The sequence below is a fragment of the Microcaecilia unicolor genome, chromosome 6, assembly GCF_901765095.1.
Source record: "Microcaecilia unicolor chromosome 6, aMicUni1.1, whole genome shotgun sequence".
Lineage (NCBI taxonomy): Eukaryota > Metazoa > Chordata > Amphibia > Gymnophiona > Siphonopidae > Microcaecilia > Microcaecilia unicolor.
In genome coordinates, this window is record NC_044036.1 from 97,631,422 (window position 1) to 97,653,416 (window position 21,995).

At 46.8% G+C, this 21,995-nt stretch overlaps 1 protein-coding gene across 1 annotated transcript in view; it reads right to left on the minus strand.

The window, feature by feature from the left end:
- CEP350 (centrosomal protein 350) overlaps window positions 1-21,995 on the minus strand; it is a 411,134-nt gene that overhangs the window by 287,221 nt on the left and 101,918 nt on the right. The window contains exons 10-11 of the mRNA XM_030208006.1: window positions 11,232-11,854; window positions 7,822-7,943 (exon numbers count right to left, since the gene is read on the minus strand). Of these exons, the coding sequence (XP_030063866.1) occupies window positions 7,822-7,943; window positions 11,232-11,854 (745 nt within the window). The remainder of the gene's footprint in view (window positions 1-7,821; window positions 7,944-11,231; window positions 11,855-21,995) is intronic.

Consider the following 21,995-nt stretch of genomic DNA (forward strand, 5'->3'; position numbering starts at 1 on the left):
GAGACTTCTACCCCGTGGCATTAGCTATCCCAAGCAACAGGAAGCGTTTTTTACGTTTAAAAGAACGATATGCTTTCAAGCCTAACAAACAATTAGTTGGTGAACCTGATTCCACAACTTCCAATATGAGGATGGTTCAGTGACTATCCATGACTGCAAAATACATTTTCGGGCTACCAAACATAGTTTCTGAATAAAAAGGGTATCCCCTTTAGCACTGCCCCTATTAGTCCCTGGTTTATCCAGAAGAAGATCGATGGGCGAGTTCAATAGGGCTTGACCTGTCAAGTCAGATATATATTGAACTATAGCAGTCCAAACTGCCTAATTTTTTGGCAGGCTCAGAAAACATAAAATAAAGTGTTATCTGAAAGTAAACATTTTCCACATACTGGGGATTGTGCACGACCAGATTTATGTAATTGTACCTTGGCAAAATAGGCTCGTCCATGCTGGAATCTAACCCACCCCCGCAAGAATTTAATGGTACATTTAAAAAATTCCAGTCGACTTTTTCAGTCTGGGTTTGAGCCGCAGCACTGCAGGCAAGGAAGGAATGTAAGTTGGAACACTGGTGCACATAAATAAAACTTGTCTCTGATTCGCTGGCACTCTGTGCTGAGATATCGCCACATGCATGCACCAGTAGGTCAGGTGACCTCTAATGCTCGTGCCTGTATCAGAGCTGAAACTGGTACATCAGCCCAGGAGCACAGAGGATTAATGAACACTTTCTCTATCTACACTGTTAAGGCAAAGATGAGGAAGAGGCAGCACTCTTGCTTGCCTTAGGTAGGTCACAGACTGGCGCAGGTGCAGCTTAAACTTTCACAGGAACTCCACAGGAACTGCTTCCATCCCTGCGGGAACCCCACAGCCCTGGAGGGGATTCCCGCAGGCTCCATGGAATTCCCAAGAACCCCGTTCCCGTGCAGGTATCTAGTGTAAAGTATGAAAATAGCGTTCTCTAAGATCTGCGTTAGAAGTTAATCCTGGAATTCCTTTGATGTTATTCAAGACCTCCCAAGTTGCTAAACTCTGACTAATATTGAAGAACATAAGTGTTGCCATACTAGGACAGACCAAAGGTCCATAAAGCCTAGCATCCTGTTTCCAACAGTGGCCAATCCAAGTTACAAGTACCTGGCAAGATCTCAAAACAGTACAATACAGTTTATGCTGCTTATCCTAGAAATAAGCAGTGGATTTTCACTAAGTCCATCTTAATAATGGCTTATGGACTTTTCTTTTAGGAAGTTATACAAATCTTTTTTAAACCCCGCTAAGATAACTGCTTTTATCACATTCTATGGCAATGAATTCCAGAATTTAATTACATATTCCCTATCTACTTCTGATCTCGCTCATGTCTTTAGCACTTGGTGACTGCTTTACGTATATCTGAGATCGAGACCTTCTCCTCCGCTATATCGTGAAAGAAAGCTCATAGTTTAGCACCAATGAAGAGGTTAAGAGATTGCATTTGATTAGATTTATTATTTGTTTTCCACCCTTATCCAAGGCAGATTACAATAAAACATCCATAAAATATGCAATAAAAAACTTACAAAAAGCAGAAAAATCAGGACAAATCACAAATACATTACTTAATCTCAAGCCTCGAACAAGAGAAAGTCTCTGAGGTGCTTACGAAATGCTGACTTGCAGGTCTCACGTTTGAGCAGCAATGGCAGACTGTTCCATTCAATAGGTCCGCAGATGGAAAACGTACCCATCTTTGTGAGTTCCAAGCACACTTGCAATTCAGGTATCACCAGCATATGCTGATTCTCTGAGTGTAAAGATCAAGGTGGCGTATACCACTGGACTGCAGTCTTCAAGCTGAGTCATGGTAAATAGCCTAATGAACCATAATTAACAACTAATACAGTATCCTCCATTGCACTGGCAGCTATTTCAAGTGTTTCAAACAAGAAGAAATGTGTTAGAACAGGAAAGTCCCATTAACAATCGCACAGCTGAATTCATTACAATCTGAAGCACTTGAAAGGAATACTTTGGCAGTCCCCAATAAACAATGCAACAATAATCTAGGCAACTAAGTACCATAAACTGCAATACTGTTTTAAAATCATTCCAGGAGAAAATAGATTTCAGGATACCATTCTCAATTTAAAGTACAAAGAGCGACAGGGCCGTGCCAATACTGTAAGCGGGGTAAGTACTGCAGGGGGGCGCCGACCTCTGGAGGGCACCGCCCAGGTCCGTTCACTTGCAAAATCTTTTACCTGTAGTTGTGATTCTCCTCTCTCCCCTGCCCTTCCCCCTCCGCATCAGAAAGTGAAGGCAGCCCAGCAGTGCTGAGGCAGACACCTCTGTTGAAGTTGCTTAAAAGAATACGAGTGCTATATATGTCTTTGGTATGGGAACGACTTCTCATTCAGGGTGAGCTTGAAGTGAACAACATTCAAATTAAAGAGAACAGGTTTGAAGGGAGGTGTGCAAGTGAGACTGGGAAGAAATAAAAAATAAATAGTGTAAGTGTTAAAATCTGTAAGTGGTTCAAAGTTTTTTTTTTTTTTTCTGAGCATCATGTACACCGAGAGGAGGGCATGATGTGTGCATAATTATCAGGTATTCTGGGATATCTACAGCTAAAAGCCATTTCATTGGCTGATGGTTTCAACAGTAGTTTCAAAGAGCTGGTAAGTGAAAATCTGATTGCTTTTTTTGAAGTTTTAAAAGTATTTGCATTAAATCTAACTGCAGAATTCAGGTGCTGGGAGTCTGTACTTGGTTGTCATATGCTCAGATTTTTTTTAAATCATATGCAAATTAGTCCGTTTTTGGGAGATTCTCATTTGCATATTTATGGGTAAAAATTGATGGAAATGTTTACAGCCTTAATGTTAGGGCATGGCTTTGATCAAAACTGTGAAGTTTGATCCAAAATCGAAGGGTTTATCTAGTGTTTTTGACTAAAAATTCCCATTAGAGTGTCTGTATGTTAATCTGCATTCAAATAGAGCTCTCTGATTGGATGATCAGCTCCTGTTAGAAATCTGCCCGGGAACAGAGTGAGAGCAACTGACGGTTTGGCCAAGAGAGACATGCAGCTGTGAGCTCTGTGTGTGTAAGGGGGGGGGGGGGGGGGGGGCGCCAACTGATAGTCTGCAGGGGGCACCAGAGACCCTAGGCATGGCCCTGAAGAGCGAATCAAAATCTGAGCCTGCATTCTAAATGTAAAAGCTGAATCCAACACAATCCCCAAGTTTTTAACCTGCTTAACCTTAAGAGATCACCAATCCAAGGAGTGCATATAATGCTTTAACTGGCAATATGCAAATCTATTCTCCCATCGCTCACCTATGTATAACTGAAGACTTTCCAGGAGAATAACAGCGTTATCTCCTACATAGATTGCCCTGATTTAGAGTGTGGGTTAACATCTATCCCTGTATTTCCTGCATGGATATAAAGGACAACAAAAAGGCTACTCAGGCAACACCATCCTTTGCCTTTCCTGTGCACAGAAGTGGGTTGCGAGGGAATTTTAAAAATTTACTCTAAGTTCTTGATGGACAATTAAAATGCAATGATTTGAAGAACGTATTTTGAAATAAAGAGATTAAGAAGAAATTAGGTCTTACCTGCTAATTTGCTTTCCTTGAGTCTCTCCAGGTCATTCCCTAGGAGTGGGTAACATGCACTCCTACCAGCAGAGGGAGACTGAGAATTATTGAACAGCGCTCCTGTATAAGGGACTGTACAACCCTGACCTGCTCAGTAGTTCGAATAGCCAAGCATTACCTAAAAAATCTTCAACCACAAGACATTGAACACTTAAAACACCATCAGAAATTGCGCTCCCAGAAGGAAAAGAGCACCAAAAAGAATAACTGGAACAAACTTTAATAAAAAACACAGCTACAGTTGCAATCCCAGATGGAAGAAATCTCAATGAACCCACTGATCCTGGGTGAGCTCAGGAATGGTCTGGAGAGACTCAAGGAAAGAAAATTAGCAGGTAAAACCTAATTTCTCCTTCCTTATCGTCTTCTCCAGACTATTCCCTACAAGTGGGAAGTACAAAACAGTACTCACTGAGGATGCGAAAGCCCCCGGAGCAAGACGGACACCCCAAAGGAAGCATCCTGTCGTGCCTGCATGTCCAACCTGTAATGCTTGACGAAGGAATGCAGTGAGGACCAAGTTGCTGCCTTACAAATGTCGTGTTGCGGAATGAGAGAGTGTTCTGCCCAGGAAGCCTGCGTACGCATAGAATGCGCCCAAAGAACCTCAGGCACCTGTTTCCCCAACAGCAGGTACGTAGAAGAAATTGCCTCCTTGATCTAATGCGCGATGGAAGCCTTGGAAGAAGCCTCCCCTTTTCGAGGTTCCCCGAACAAGACCCAGAGACGGTTGGACTTCTGAAAGTCCGCTGCCCAACGCAAATAGCACCGCAACGTCCGACGAACATCCAACTTATACAACCGAGGGCACTCATCCCCCAGGAAGAAAGGCAAGGAAATAGACTGGTTGATATAAAACGGAGACATCACCTTAGGGAGAAAGGAAGGAACCGTCCGTAACAACACCTTCTTTGTAAGGACCAGAAATGGTTCATGACAGGACAGAGCCTGCAACTCAGAAATACGCCGCACCGAAGTGATAGCCACCAAAAAGACCACCTTAAGCATAAGATCCTTAAGCATAGCCTGCCCTAAGGACTCAAACGGGGCTTGAACCAAAGGTGACAGCACCAAATTCAAGTCAGCGCACGGGAGGTCGCAATTGCTTAAACCCCCCCCCCCCCCCGGAAAAAATGAGACACATCCGGATGAAGGGCTTGCGATTTTCCCTGAAACGGACCCCGAAAACAGGCGAGCGCTGCCAACTGAACCCGAAGGGAGGACAGTGACAATCCTTTCTCTAGACCTCCCTGTAAAAGTTCTAGTAGATGACCAATGGAGGCCCTCAATGGCTGCACCTCTCGCTCTTTGCACCAAGCCTCAAAAACACGCCAAACCTGAACATAAGCCAAGGAAGTGAACCGCTTCCTGGAACTCAGAAGGGTACGCAACACCGCAACTGAGTAGCCCTTCTTCAACAGTCGTGCCCACTCAACAGCCAAGCCTCAAGCAAGAATCGAGCCACGTCGGGCATCTGGATGGGTCCCTGAACCAACAGACCCTCCTCCGAGGAAAGAGGACGTGAAGCGTCCACCTGCATCGCACGAGATACGAATACCATGGTCGACGCAGTCAATCGGGAGCAACCAGAATCATGCGACCGACGTGACCCTGGATACGCTGAAGAACCCGACTGATGAGTGGCCATGGAGGAAACATAAACAAGATGACTTGATGAGGTCAGGGCTGTACCAACGCATCGAGACCCTCCGACAATGGCTCCCTTCTGCGGCTGAAAAACCGCAGAGCCTTGGCATTCTCTGCCGTGGCCATCAGATCCATTACTGGGGTGCCCCACCGATCAACAATGAGCTGAAAGGCGAACCGGGCCAACGCTCACTCCCCTGGATCCAGATGATGCCGACTTAGATAATCCACCTGTAGGTTGGATGCTCCTGCAACATGAGCTGCCGAGAGAAGCCAGACGTTCTATTCCACCCAGGCCATGATCAATGTCACCTCCTGGGCTAACAGAGAGCTTTTGGTCCCCCCTGATGACTGACGTAAGCGACTGCTGTCATGATCTTTAAACCATGGGAGGATGTTTTCAGCTATCCAGGAGACTGCCTTAATGGACTGCTACAATCACAAGCACCGATTACAGAAGATGAGGATATGAGTATTTCACTCTTAGATCGGTGGTCTAACCTCATTCAACAACAGAAAAATGCAATCAAATATGATCTACATTATTCCTTTCTATTGGAATATTGCAGACAACAAAGGATCCCCCGTGGTCTAAGGATCATGAAGGGACCCACTATTTTCCACATTGTAAAATAGGACTATCAGCTGAAAATGCAACAGAGCAAGACGAATTGCTCTGGTTTCCAGATGATTGATGGACCAGCGAGACTCCTCCGCCAACCAGGAACCCTGAGCAACTTGTCCCTGACAATGGGCTCCCCACCCAGTCAGGCTGGCATTCGTTGTTACTAACACCCAATCCAGTGTTTCGAGAGGCATGCCCCGGCTCAGATGATGACAATCAGCCACCACTGAAGGCTGAGCCACACTGGGAGACGGAGAGAAACTGCATGAGAGTCAACCTGAGGGGACCAGTGAGCCAGGAGGGCCACCTGAAGAGGCCTCATATGGAATCATAGCTGCCCCTACTGCCGCCAGAATACTCAAATCCGGCTCCTCCCCAGAACCAGGCCTCACATCCTCGCAAACCCTGCACAAGCTGGTGCTATGGGAGACCACGTGGCGCACTGAACAGACCACGCAACGGCACGGCTTCTCAGACTGCGCTGCCATCGGAGGAGGAAGGGTGGTAAGAAAAGCAAGGACCAAGAATAGTGTCCCACCGCCAAACTCCCTGCAATCCTCCTAGATTGCCTTGGTTCTTGCTTTATTTTTCAAGATTGCAGCTGCAAAAGCAAAGGAACCAAAAACCAGCACCGAGAAACCAAAGTGCCCACTGCCCCCCAGGCGTTTCCTATGTTTTATATATATATATATTTCTTTTTTATTTATTTATTTATTTTTTTACAGAGAACCGTGCTCTGTTCCCACCAGGGGACCTTGTCTGAAGGAACTTCTCCCAGAGAAGGGGGGAGAAGGCCGAGGCGCATTGCTAAGGGCAGAGGGGAGTGGGGTGGGGGGAGGGACCTGGAGCCTGGAGTGTACACTCCCCAAAAGAGGCGCAGGGGCCAAGAGCCCGAGACCAATGCAGCTGTTTCTTTCCCAAGGAGGTTTCTTTTTGTTCCTTTTTTTTTTCTTTTACTAAACCACTAAGCAAGATCCCTAAAGGGAACCTGTAAACCAAACTAAACCCAAGGGGCCAAAACCGGCACACCCACCAAAAATATGGAGCAGGGTTGCACAGCACCTACCTCTGCTGGGAGACCGAGTTATACTGAGCAGGTCAGGGTTGCACACTCTCTTATACAGGAGCAATGTTCAATACTTCTCAGTCTCCCTCTGCTGGGAGGAGTGCATATTAACCACTCGTGGGGAATGGTCTGTAGAAGAAAATAAGGAATGTTTAATAACTGTACTTTTTAATATTATGAGCTCACTTTATTGTTAATAAAAAAAGCAGATTATAAATGTTGTTTTTAAATTAAATCCATTTTGACTTAATTAAGGGAAGACAAGCTCCTAAAAGCTAGTCAACAAATAGTTCAATAAAGAGGTATCATGTATTACTACCTCTCCTTAACTTTATTTCTAAGCTTTCAAGTAAATAAATACAGCATCCAATATTTATTGCCACTTTTTTTCAAAAAAAAGCATAAATTCATTACACTGACATCTCTACACATTTCCTAAGTATGGTCATATTAAATGCTGACCTCAAAATTTGTATTTTATGACATACTAATCCCTCTTCTTACCTACAGAGATCTCTTAGTTGCAGTGCACAGGGGATGCACAAAATTTTACCTCTGTCAACTCAAGTTGGTAAACAGAAGGCATTTGTTTATAAATAACTATCTTTGAAATGCATAGTAGCAAATTCCTCAGTCCACATTACTGCATTCGTGATATGTTTTTTGGTAACTTACCCATCAAATAAAGTTTCAGTCAGACCTACCATAAAGAAATCTTACAATTACAAGTTCTATGCACAGGCATGGAACACTGCTGCATCTTGGTCTTTAATAAGTAGAAATGAATTAGATGCTAATGCTGAAAGTCATCCTGGATGTCCACTGCTCACCTGATGAGAGGCTGATGAGTTTCTGAGAGGGATAGATCACTGCTGGAAGATGCACTTGGAGAGCGTTCTTGGCCCTTGTTTTCCTTGTCAGATTCCCCGGATGGCTGGTAGGCAGGTCTAGGCTAAAGAAAAAGGGGAACAATGAGTGTTATGTTTATGAACTGAGCTGGACCCCCTAAACCAAGAACAGACAAATCCTAAATGGATGGAAGGTCACCATGGTTTACAGGAATTTGTGGTCAGCTCCAACTATTGCAGATGCCATGGGAACAGCTGTTCTTCTGGTCTGCACTTTGTGGTTCTCAGTGAGTTTACGATACATGGTGCATGAACTTGTTTTGTTCATGAAACTAGAATCTACAAGACTAGTACTAGAGTTCACACGTTTCAAATTCACTGAGAGCTATGCAGTGAAGACTGGCAAGAAACAGCTGTTCCTGTCATGGCAGCAATGTCAGCCACAGCCAAAAAGGTGAGGGGAAGGGGGTAACTGGAGCTAGCCACCTGAAGAATAGTTGGCTGACTAGGTAGGAGTAGAGAATGTGGAACTGGTTCTCTCGGGATTGACAGAAGGGGAGACTGCTGCGGATAAGTCTGGTGGTGGGATGGGGGTGGGGGGGGGGGGTTAAAGACTGCTGGGGTGGATATTTTCGTGTGCACATTACTATCTCATTGAAAGGAACTTGATTTATTATGCTCATGGTGGGAAAGATAGAAGTGTGTATGTATTAGCCAGTGGCAATCTTTTCATGGCCTTTATTGCATTCATAATGGTTTATGTGTTGTGCTGAACATGTTTTACAACAAAGTAAAGTACCCTGATAAATTTTTTAAAAAGACTGCTGGGGTGGAGGATGAGAATGAAAGAAAAGGATGGGCAACATAGAAGGACAGGGGATAAGGGACTAAGAGACGGTGACTGGTGAGAACCCAGGCCATGGTGAGATGCATGCCTCTTTGCTTCCTTTATCAGGGAAGCATTGGCAGCAAACTTGGAGGGGGCAGCCTGATTTACTACCAGTTTTTTTTGGTTTTTTTTTTACCCATAAACACAGAATGGAAAAATAACCTTAGTAAATCGAGTCCTGGATTATTTGCAGCAGATCTTAGAAAAGAAAATTCAGTGTGGAAACCTAGCCCTTCAACTGGAGAGTTCTTTCAGCTGCCCGTTAAAAGCATTCTCGGCCACAGATTCCTACATTTATGGGCTGATTAAAAGCGCTCTCAGCCACTGCCTCCTAGATACAAAAAATTTAACAAGGCCTGCCCTAAGCAGCCAAAACTTATAGTTAATTCTTCACAGATGCTATTTGTGTTTTAGGGTTTGAACAAGTCTTGAATTAATTAATACAACTAGCATAGATCTGAACTCAGCAGAGGAGGTCTGTGTGCTATGTGCATGACAGACGGACAGAACGTGGAATTTGTGGGTGTGTGCAGAGGAGTACGAGTCTCACCATGGGGAGAGGTGTCTGTGCAAGGAGAAGGGAGGGGCAGGGCAGGGTGTCCAGGGGGTATGTTTAAGAGGGTTGGGGGCTGGGTGTGAGGAGTGTAGCTGTGTCTCGGGCCATCTTGTCAATTTGCGTATGAGAGAATAGGGTGTATGTAGAGGGAGGGGTACAGAGTGTGGGTGCTGGTATCTGGGTAGAAGGTATTTGAAGTTGTGGTGGGCGTGATAGGTAGAGGGGCTGTAAGGTGTATAGAACTTAAGGAGTAGTAGTAGGGGTGTGCATCTATATAGATAGAGAGTAGTGTGTGTCTATCTGGGAAGAGGGGATTAAGAGGTGTGTGTGTGTGTGTGTGTGTGTGTGTGTGTGTGTGTGTGTGTGTGCGTGTGTGTGTGTGTGTGCATGCTCAATTTTTATTCAATAACAAAAGCAAAACAAAAACACAATATCATCCCAGAATAAATAGCCTCCAAGGCATTTTATATAGTTGAGTCGGAGTAAGGGGGAGGACGGAAGGGAGAGAGGGGTGCCAGTAGACACCAGGGACTATGATTTTTTTTTAAATTAAGGCAAGTCAGGTGGAGGGGGGATGGAAGGGTGGAAAGGAAGGGTGCCAGTAAACACCAGGGAAATTTTTTTTTTTAGCTGGGGGAGGAGGGGTAATGGGTGGGGATGTCCTGAGGGGGTCGTGTGGGTGCCTCAGACACAAGGGTTGAGGTGGGGGAGGGTACAGACAGGAAATAGGATGCTGGTGCAGAAAGCTAACTGGCAGGGAGGACAGGTTGGGCTATGCCTGCCCTGGACCCAGCAAAACAAATGTGGGTGGTAACCGCTTGAATTTGGCCATATTTTTGTTTTGTGCATCGGCACAGCATTCTTAGTGGCCTCATAGGCACTCATCAGAATGCAATGTGCGGCCATGTATGCCATGCTGAGGAAAAATCACTCTCAACCCCTTCCTGCATTGTTCATTGGTGGTGCACCTCACGGTATCCATGTGGCTGAGCTTGCGGTAGCTTTATGTATTGGCCTCCAGATCTTACCTAGCGGTTTGGGCCTCTCACAAGTTTAAGGCTTGTGAGAAGGTTAAGATCTTTATTAGATCACAAGGACTTAGCGACTCTGAGTCATGCTTTTGTGATATCAAGATTGTGTGACTTGCATAAATATCAGCTGAAGAGATCACGGTTGGTGCAAAATAGAGCTGTTCACCTGTTATATATATAAAAAAATAATCAGATCGTGTTACAACTCTCCTGAGAGAATCACACTGGTTGCCTATTTAGTAAAGAGTGAACTTTCTTACGTTTAGTCTTTTGAGCCCTTTTTCAGGAAGGTCCATAATATTTAAGAGAGTTGCTGAAGTCCTACAAGTCCTCCAGAATATTACTTCATCACAAAAATATCTATTTCAGACCCCTTATAGAATTAAACTGGTATCAACCTCTTCCTGTATTTTTGGATATATGGATCCTAAACTGTGGAGGATGTTATTTTGATGGATCTGGAATGGACTTCATATTTTAATTCTTTCAAAAAAACAAAAAGCTGAATGTTTGGGAGTTTTTTTTCATAAATATTTCAGTCAGAAGTGAAGGATTTACTTTGCAATATTTTGATGCCAGCTTTTTTGTGTATGTGTGTTTTTTTAAACATGTTTTTGATTATGTCATATTAATCACTGGTTAAATTTGTTATATTCATCATGTATAACATCTTTCTTCTAGAATGGCTGATGCTGGGTATAATTTCTATTACTGTTATTTGTTTTATGCTTATTTCATTATTTAATTTGATATTTTGTCTATTTATAATGTTTATTTTGAATTGAAACTTGCCTCAAGTGGTTTGGTGAGGTGTGCCCTCAAATTAAGTAAAATCATGTAATTATGTCTTCAAATACCATGCAGAAAGTGCATGAAGTTTGCTCTCAAGGGTGAGCTTGTAAGAAAGGGAACATACCAATGCAAAAGACTCCTCCCTCCAGGCCTGCTCCAGCAGCAGTTTGGAGTACATTTCCTGTAAGCGTCTGGTTGCAGCTTGCTCTGGAACAGAACTGCTCTTGGGTTTGGTGAAGGCCTCTTTTTGTTTCTTGTACAGGTCCTGAAGGCGCTTACTCTTCTGCTCCTCAGCCTCTTTCTGGGCCCTCCTCTCTTCATTCTGCTTCTTCTTCCTTTCCTCTTGTTGACGAATGATGTATTGGCGGACCTCATCTGTGTCATAATGCCGCTTCTTAGAGATAACCTGAGGCTCCTCATTACCAGCTCCTTTGTCTTGTTTTCTTTTGGTAGGACTATGACTCCTGATGGATTTTTGACTTGGTACAGGCTTCTCTTTCTCCTGCCTTGCATCCTTCCCCACAGAGTCCAGCTGCAAGTCATCAAGGATTCCACGGATCTCCACTGACAGAAAGTCCTTAACAACAGACTCCTCTTCTTTGTCCTGTTTTGCTTCTGATGGACATAAATTGGTATTCTTTGGGTTTTCCTCAGAGCGTGCTTTGCTTCGAGACCTTTCAGAGCGTGTTGGACAACTTTTATTCAGTGACTCCATATGAGCGTCAGCCTTTGCCTTTCCATTGGTGCCTAGTGATGAAAGAGAAGAAGTCTTAAACAACAGGAATCTATTTTATTTAAAAATGTATATCCCACCACCTTACAACCTAGGCAAGTACAAAAATAGATACATAATTTCAGTTAAAGTATAATTAAAACATAAAAATACAGCAAACCAAATTCAACGTTAAATCATAAAAAAGAACAGAATAGGACTGATTATTACAGCACTCGATGGCCTTCATGACGATTTTATGGTGTTGTATAAAATTCACACTAACCTCAGAGTCATTTCTACACTCAGCGGCAAAGGCTAAGGGTATCAGGCAAGTTCCCACTCACCAATTTCCCCCGGGACAATTCCCACCAAGAACACCCTCCCTAGCCTTTTTTTTTTTTTTTTACTGACTATAGTTTCTTTCTTGTATTGGGTCCCAAAAGTCCTGGATGTGGGTTTTTTTCCCCAATAGAGTCTAGAACAAGAAGGTTAGAGCAGCATACAGATATACACAGAGGACGTATAATAGCAGAATAACTTTTCATACGTAGAGTAGTAAGGTAAAATTATGTATAATCATACCTGATAATTTTCTTTCCATTAATCATAGCTGATCAATCCATAGACTGGTGGGTTGTGTCCATCTACCAGCAGGTGGAGATAGAGAGCAAACTTTTGCCTCCCTATATGTGGTCATGTGCTGCCGGAAACTCCTCAGTATGTCGATATCAAAGCTCCATCTGCAGGACTCAGCACTTAGAGAATTACACCCACAAAGGGACACTCTGCCCAGCTCACCACTGCCGAAACGGGGGAGGGGAATTAACCCAGCTCATCCCCACACAAGTGGGGGAGGGGAATTAACCCAGCTCATCCCCACACAAGTGGGGGAGGGGAATCCGTCCAGCTCATCCCCGTGGAGCGGGGGAGGGACACCACACCCGCCGATGCGGGGGGATCTGGCTTATCCTGCAACCGCAACCGCGGGAGGAGCTGACTGACCCTAGCACCGCCGAAGCGGGAGGGGTACAAAACTGCCCTACAACCGCACGAAGCGGGAGGGAGTGCCGGCAGAATTTATGTCTCAATCCAGCCCCGTAAAACGGAGGGGAGAGGAATGCAGCAGCTCACTGTAACACAAACTCGTCTCAACTCTTGAAGAATCCAAGTGAAAAAACTTGAACCCGAAGTCTTCCTGAAGTAACTGAAGACTAAACTTGAACCTGAAATGCAACCAGAATAGAAACCATACAGATATCTGGGCGGGGCTATGGATTGATCAGCTATGATTAATGGAAAGAAAATTATCAGGTATGATTATACATAATTTTACCTTCCATATCATCAAGCTGATCAATCCATAGACTGGTGGGATGTACCGAAGCAGTACTCACCCAGGGCGGGACATAGAAATCCCTGAACTCAACACTGAAGCTCCACACCGGGCCTCTGCCCGTGCCGCCACAGTCAAGCGGTAATGCTTGGAGAATGTATGGGCCGATGCCCAAGTTGCCGCCTTGCATATCTCTTCCAAGGAGACGGACCCGGCCTCTGCCATCGAGGCCGCCTGAGCTCTAGTGGAGTGAGCCTTCAGCTGGATAGGCGGCACCTTCCCCGCGGCCACCTAAGCCGCGGCAATGACTTCCTTGACCCATCTTGCCACTGGAGGCTTAGCAGCCTGCAGACCCTTACGAGGACCTGCCAACAGGACAAACAGATGATCCGATTTCCGGAAATCATTGGTCACTTCCAAGTATCTGATGATGACTCGTCTCACATCCAGATATTTAAGAGCAGAGTACTCCTCTGGGTAGTCCTCCCTACGAAAGGAAGGGAGACAGAGCTGCTGATTCACATGGAAGCGAGAACAATCTTGGGCAGGAAGGAAGGCACTGTGCGAATAGTCACTCCTGCCTCAGTGAACTGCAGAAAAGACTCTCGACATGAGAGTGCCTGGAGCTCGGAAACTCTTCTGGCTGAAGGATAGCCACCAAAAAGACTGCTTTCAGCGTCAGGTCTTTCAGAGATGCCCTCAACAAGGGTTCAAAAGGCGGCTTCTGTAATGCTCTGAGCACCAGGTTAAAATTCCACGCAGGCACCATTGAGTGCAGAGGAGGGCGCAGGTGCTTAACTCCCTTGAGAAAACGCACCACATCTGGCTACGAAGCCAGGGAAGCACCCTTCAGGCGGTCCCTGAAGCAAGACAGGGCCGCTACCTGGACTTAAAGGGAACTGAGCGACAGGCCTTTCTCCAGACCTTCTTGCAGGAATGCCAACACTGAAGAAATTGGAGCAGCGAATGAAGAAAATGAGCCTGCTTCGCCACGCTGCAAAGGTACGCCAAACCCTGGCGTAAGCAGTAAAAGTAGAGCGCTTCCTCGCTCTCAGCATAGTGGCGATGACCTTGTCTGAGAAGTCCTTCTTCCTCAGACGCTGCCGCTCAATAGCCAGGCCGTAAACCCAAAGGGGGAGGGATCCTCCATCACCACGGGACCCTGATGTAACAGACCCTGCTCCACTGGCAGCCCCACCAGGATTATCCAGCCCGGATGCTTTGCCAATCGGTCTAGCACCCTGCCCAACATGGGCCAGGGCGGGAACACATAGAGAAGCTCTTGTGTTGGCCACTGTTAGAGGAGAGCATCGACTCCCAGAGATCGAGGGTCCCGTCCTCTGCTGAAAAAACGCGGCACTTGGCAACTGGCCGATGACGCCAATAGATCTAGGCTCGGCTGGCCCCAGCGCTTCGTGATATCCAAGAACGCCTGAGCCGATAACTGCCACTCTCCGGGATCCAAGGTATGGCGACTGAGAAAGTCCGCCTTGACATTCATGACTCCAGCAATGTGGGCTGCTGACAGCTGCTCCAGGCTCGCTACCGCCCACTGGCATAGATTCACGGCTGCCTTGGCTAGAGGGGCGCTCTTGGTACCTCCCTGGCGGTTGACATAGACCACAGCCGTGGCATTGTCCAACAGGACCTGTACTGGCTTCAACGCCAGTACCGGGATGAACTCCAAAAAACGCCAACCGAATGGCTCTGAGTTCCAGGAGGTTAATAGACCACTTTGACTCTGCAGGAGACCAGAGCCCCTGCGCTGTCCTTCCCAAGAAGAGGGCTCCCCAGCCCGACAAAGAGGCGTCCGTCGTGACGACAAACCACTCCGGGGTCACCAGAGGCATTCCTGCAGACAACTTGTCTGTCTGCGTCCACCAGCTCAGCGCCTTGCGCACTGCTGGGTCCAAGGGAAGGCGCACAGCATAATCCTCCGACATCGGAGTCCAGCGCAGCAGCAGAGATTGTCGAAGTGGTCTCATATGAGCCCTGGCCCAGGGCACTACATCCATCGTGGCCGACATAGAGCCCAACAGCTGCACATAGTCCCAAGTCCGAATAGGAGAGGCTACTAGGAACTAGTCCACCTGAGCCTGAAGCTGGACAATCCAATTGTCTGGCAGGAACACTCTGCCCACTTGGGTGTCGAATCGAACTCCCAGATGCTCCAGGGACTGAGTCGGGCGCAGCTGGCTTTTCTCCCAGTTGATGATCCACCTCAGGGAGCTCGAAAGAGCAACCATCCGGTTCACAGCTTTGCCGCACTCTGCATAAGAGGGGCTTGGATCAACCAGTCGTCCAGATAAGAATGGACTTGAACTCCTTCCTTCCACAGGAAGGCCACGATGACCACCATTACTTTGGAGAAGGTCCGCGGAGCAGTAGCCAACCCGAACGGGAGGGCTCTGAACTGGAAGTGTCGACCAGTACTGCAAAACGCAAAAAGCGTTGATGAGGAGGCCAGATGGGAATATGCAAGTACGCGTCCTTGAAGTCCAAGGATGCCAGGAACTCTCCTGCCTTCACTGCCGCTATAACAGAGCGGAGGGTCTCCATGCGAAAGTGCCGAACTTTCAAGGCCCAATGGACCCCTTGAGGTCGAGGATAGGCCGTACAGAACCTCCTTTCTTTGGAATCACAAAGAAAAAGGAGTAACGTCCCTTGCCAGGCTGATTCTCTGGCACCGGAACGACCGCCCCCAGGCGGAACAGATTGTCCAAGGTCTGCTGCACTACCACAGCTTTGACCGGAGACTTGCAGGGAGAGAGTACAAACCCGTCTTTTAAGGGTCGGCAGAACTCTAGCTTGTAGCCGTCTCTGATGACTTCCAGCACTCAAGCGTCTGAAGTTATTGTGGTCCACTCGCCCATAAACGAGGACAGCCGTCCTCCAATCTGCACTGAGGCGAGGACCAAGGCCCCGTCATTGGGTACGAGACCCTGGGGGAGGACCGGAGGGAGCACCTCCGGGACGGCGGTCTCTGCGAAAGGAATGCTGCTTGGGGGAGAAGTTCCTCTTGAAGGAAGAGAAGGCAGAGGAGCCCGACCTGCCCGGGCGGTACCGACGGGCTTCCTGAGCCCGTCCTCTGGAGGTACCAGGACGAGTACTAGCCCGAGCCCTGACCTCTGGTAACTTCTTGCCCTTAGACGTGCCGAGATCGGTCACGATTTTGTCCAGCTCGACCCCAAAGAGCAGCTTGCCTTTAAAAGGCAATCTAGCCAGGCGGGATTTAGAGGCATGGTCAGCAGACCAATGTTTCAGCCAAAGCCACCGCCGCGCAGAGATTGTCTGAGCCATGCCTTTAGCTGAGGCTCTCAAGACATCATACAGCAAGTCTGCCAAATAGGCTAAGCCCGATTCCAGGGCCGGCCAAACAGCCCTCAAGGAATGATCCGAGGGGGAAGCCCGCTGCACCATAGTCAGGCACGCCCTGGCCACATAGGAGCCGCAAACTGAGGCCTGCAAACTTAAAGCAGCCGCCTCAAAGGACGACCTTAAGGCCGCCTCCAATCCTCTGTCTTGGGCGTCCTTTAGGGTCGTGCCACCTTCCACTGGTAACGCCGTTTTCTTAGTCACCGCAGTGATTAAAGAATCCACGGTAGGCCACAGAAAGGCCTCACGTTCACCTTCAGGCAAAGGATAGCGGCGGGACATAGCCCTAGCCACTTTAAGGCTCGCTTCCGGGACATCCCATTGAGCCGAAATTAAGGAGTGCATGGAATCATGCATGTGGAAGGTTCTAGGCGGGCGCTTCGTCCCCAGCATAATGGCAGAGCCAACAGGGGCTGAGGGAGAGACGTCCTCCGGAGAGGAAATCTTCAAAATGCCCATGGCCTGCACTAACAGGTTGGGCAAAACCTCTGAGCTAAGGAGCCGCTGCAGAGGGGTCATCCGCTCCATCCGAGCGGGGATCCGTCTCCTCCAAGGAATCCGCAAAGGACCGTTGGGAGACCTCAGACACGCTGCCCTCATCTACATCGGAGGAGACAAAGTCCTCCAAGGCCTGGGAATCAACCCGAGGGCGTTTACCTCTGGGAACCTCAACCTCTTTACCAGACGAGGGAGCAGGGGCAGCGTTTTGCATGAGGAAAGCCTGATGCAGCAGCAAAACAAACCCGGGGGAGAAACCCCCCAGACTGTGCACTTCCGCAGCCTGGGCAACAGCCCTAGACGCACCCTCAACCGGCGCTCGCAAGAGCGGGGGAGAGACATGCTGCGCATCCAAAATGGCGTCCGGCGCGACACTCCGCGAAGGAGCCGCGCGGGAAGAACGGCGCTTAACTTTAGCCGAATTTGTGCCGTCGCCCAAATTAAGGGCGTTCATGGCATTAATGTCTCCAACCTCAAGGGCGGCCCACGAAGAAGCCGTCCGAGCCGCGTGGCCGGCCAAGATGGCGGAGGCGAGGAGCGGGGGATGGGCGTTTATGGCGGGAAAAACCGCCACGCCGGAGGAAGGACCGGGACATTCATCGGTCACGAAACTGTCACCCAACAAGGGCGAATCAGGCTTGAAGACCCCCGCATCCCCTCTAGAAGCGCTCAAGCGATCCGGGGAGTGACCCTTTGCGCCCTCGCCCTCCGACGCCATATGCCACGAGGAGAAGAATCGGGGAACCCCCTGCCCGCTATAAAAAGGTAAAAATTACCTGCTGTCCGCTCCGAGCTGTAACGAACTGGTGTCCCAGTGAGTAGCTGCAATGAACGTTTAAATAAACGTCGAAATAAACGCCTTTAAGGACGTTTAAAAATTTTTTTTTTTTTTTAAACGGAGCCAGCGGGAGGGGGGAGAAAAGGAGGGACCTGGCACCACCAGGTTTGCACTTGCTCAAAAGAGCCCTCAACCCCAGGCACTCAACAAAACCTAAAAATTAGGCTTGGAGGCCTAGCCAGAGCTGCTGCTGTGTGTGACCACCACCTGCTGAGATAGAGAACATACTGAGGAGTTTCCGGCAGCACATGACCACATATAGGGAGGCAAAAGTTTGCTCTCTATCTCCACCTGCTGGTAGATGGACACAACCCACCAGTCTATGGATTGATCAGCTTGATGATATGGAATTTGTTATAAATCGTAATCAGTGTGTCATTTTGAGGGGCTGAATAAAGTTGAAACCTAGTCTGGGGGTGTGTGGGGGGCAATGCCCCCCTCTCACATGAACTGCAGTTTGTATTTATCTATATATGTATTTATGACATTCAGATTCCAGATTAAACATGAATTAGATTGAAACTTAGTTTGGGGGCGCATTGCCCCCCCCCCCCCCCCTCCCCAACACATGAACTGCATGTCTGAAAGGGGAAAGGGATTCATAAAAGGTAATGTTGTGGGGGTGAGTGAGGGGGTACTGGCCCTCCAAACGATCTGGAAGAGAAAAGAGAGGGAGATTACTTGCCTTGTGTATTTTGTATTTTTTGGGTTATTGGTGGGAATGTCCTAGGTGGGAACTGTCCAGATGGGAACTGACCTAGAACCAGCCTAAGGTACTTACCTGTCACAGGTGTTCTCCGAGGACAGCAGGTTTTATATTCTCACAGTGGAGTGGAGTTGAACGGGTTTACGCTTTCCAAAAATACTAGGACTAGGGAGCATGTGATGAAGCTACAAAGTAGTAAATTTAAAACAAATCGGAGAAAATCTTTCTTCACTCAACGTGTAATTAAATTCTGGAATTCATTGCCAGAGAATATGGTAAATCCGGTTAGCTTAGCAGAGTTTAAAAAAGGTTTGGATAGCTTCCTAAAGGAAAAGTCCATAGACCATTATTAAATTGGACTTGGGGAAAATCCACTATTTCTGGGATAAGCAGTATAAAATGTTTTGTACTTTATGGGGATCGTGCCAGTTATTTGTGACCTGGATTGGCCATTGTTGGAAACGGGATGCTGGGCTTGATGGACCTTTGGTCTGTCCGAGTATGGCAATACTTATGTACAAGTGGGCAACGCTGACCCGCATCACTCGGTTCGGGATTTATAAAAGTATAACCACAGCTCTGTGGAGCAAGTTTCCTCCTGCTTGTTGCACGAATGCAGTCTCCTCAGTTTTATACTACAGCAAAAATAATGTAAAAATAACAAAGGAGACAACTCCAAGGGGTGGTGGGAGGGATTGTGAGAATATAAAGCCTGCTGTCCTCGAAGAACACCTGCTACAGGTAAGTACCTTAGCCTCCTCTGAGGACAAGCAGGCTTATTAATTTTCACAAGTGGGGAACACCTAGCATCCAGGCTCACCAAAAACAATGAACACTGGTCAATTAGGCCTTGCAACGGCGAGGACATAACACAAATTAACCTGAAACTATATACAATATGAATAAGAGTGCAGCCTGGAACAGAATAAAACGGGCCTAGGAGGGTGGAGTTGGATTCTGGACCTCAGATTCTGCAACACTGTCTGCCTGAACTGACTGTCACGTTGGGTATCCTGCTCAGGTAGTGTGATGTGAACATGTAGACTGAAGACCACATCACAACTTTGCAAATTTCTTCAATGGAGACTAACCTCAAGTGGGCTACCGATGCAGCCATGGCTCTGACATTGTGAGCTGTGACATGACCCTCTAGGGTCAGCCCAGCCTGGGCATAAGTGAAGGAAATGCAATCTGCCAGCCAATTAGAAATGGTGTGGTTCAGATAGAATTCCGACACCACCTTTGGCAGAAATTTAGCATAAGTGCGGAGGACTACTCTGTTGTGAAGAAGTTTAAGGTGCATCCACTAATAAGGCCTGAAGCTCACAGACCCTACGAGCTGAAGTAACAGCGTCCTAGAAAACAACCTTCCAAGTCAAGTACTTCAGATGGCAGGAATTTAGTGGCTTGAAAGGAAATTTCATCAGCTGGGCGAGAACGACGTTGAGATCCCATAACACTGGTGGAGATTTCAGAGGGGGTTTGCAAAAGCAAACCTCTTATGAAGTGAACTTGAGGCCGTCCAGAGATGGACTACGGTGAACCCTTACAGAGTTGGTCTTGAGACTAGATTCTGATAGGTGTAGAAGGTATAGAAACAGGGTCTGTGTAGGGCAAACAAGGAAACCTATGGCCTTGCTCTCCCACCAGAGGGCAAAACTCCTCCATTTGAAAGAACAACACCTCATAGTGGAGTCTTTCCTGGAAGCCAGCAAGACCCGGGACACACCCTCAAAAAGACCCAAGGAAGCGAATTCTAGGCTCTCAACATCCAAGCTGTGAGAGTCTGCTCAGTATTGGCTGCTCTCTCCTTGCACTGCCTAACCAAATTGCCACAAACACAGCTTTAAGCCCCACCCCCTCACCTGCCCTGGAGTTGATGTGACTTCATACCTGGCTACTCCTTCTTGCAGCAGGCAACAAAGAAGAACAAACAAGGTTCAAGTTGTGCTCTTAGTATACCTCTTGAGAGTGCCTCCTATTTCATTTCTGTATTATCTATCAGAACAATTATTCTCATTTCTTGATATTTAGATGTCTGGATCATCTGTTCAGCCTGCTGTGGAAGTTTAGTGAGATGTGTATGTTAAGGGAAGTAGGGTGTAGTTAAGCTGTTTTCTTATTTTGTATATTTTCCCTAATTAATACTTACTTCGCCTCCTTTACAATATACTAGCCGTTAAGCCCATTAAAATGGGCGAGATTTCCAGCTACCCTCCTCGCCGCCGCTCCCTCCCCCCTCCGTGCCAGGCCCCCTGCATTGACCTGACAGCGCCTCTCACCTCACAAAGAATTTTATTATTGTACTTTTTAATTGTCTTTTCTTTATGCTATTGATTTTCTTTCCTTGTTCTTTCAGTGTTGCTGTTAACAAGTGCTACTTGTGATGATTTTGTTAAACTTTCATAAATAATAATAACAGTAATAATAAAAAGAAGAGTCTATAAACAGGCTAAGTATGCCCACTGTGAATGGTTACTTCTTCTAGCACAAGAGACAATTACTGATCGTATAGCCTGTATATTACCATACATGTCAGGCATTCAGAGAGTTGTGAAGATCTTACAGCGATACTGGTCAAGACATGAAGCTGTGACTGATTTTCTGATTATAGCATACCAAAGAGGGCGAAATATTGGAAAGCTGGTTCAACCATCAATTGACCTATCAGAATCTATAATACAGATAAGGATATTTTAAATGTGGATATTGTTCCTGGTGCAACTCAACCACAGAAAGTGTGGATTGGAAAGTCCTGGATACAGATTTTAGTATATCAGTGAAAACTAGGACTTTTTCTGATTCATCTTTTGATACATATGATTCTCTGTCCATGTCAAAAACTTTATATTGGGTGCACTAAATGAGCTATCAAATTAAGACTTAACGAACATTGTTCTAAATTAAATGCAAGAACAAGGAGCATCCAGTGGAGTCATGAGGCAGGGCGAACGCTAAAGAGCTGCTTCCCTTCTAAAAGCCTGCATAAAATAAAAATAATCTACGGACTTTTGCCCTGATTTGGTCGGCTATCTACTGAGCCCACTAACCTGGCATGCCTGAGTTTGTGGGAGAGCTTCCTTTGTCCTTATGGCTGCAAAAACCTTGTGCAAAGGTCAGGAAAAGGGCCAAACTGTGGAGAACAAGATGGCGTTGAATGCAAACCTGCCAAGCCCTTCGGTGAGTTCGGAGTGAAACACAGAAATAATTTCTGACATGAAAGCCGAGGTTGACGCTGATACTTATAAGAAATTGCAACAGTTCTTCAATAAAATTGATAATGTCCATGAGCGCACAGATAGTGTGGGCCTGGATGTGGATGAGGCACAGCGGCGGACTGGAGTTGTGGAGGACTCTCTGCAGCGGGTGGAGACCAAGCATAGTATCCTGGATAAGCAGTTACAGGCAAGTCTTACTGACATT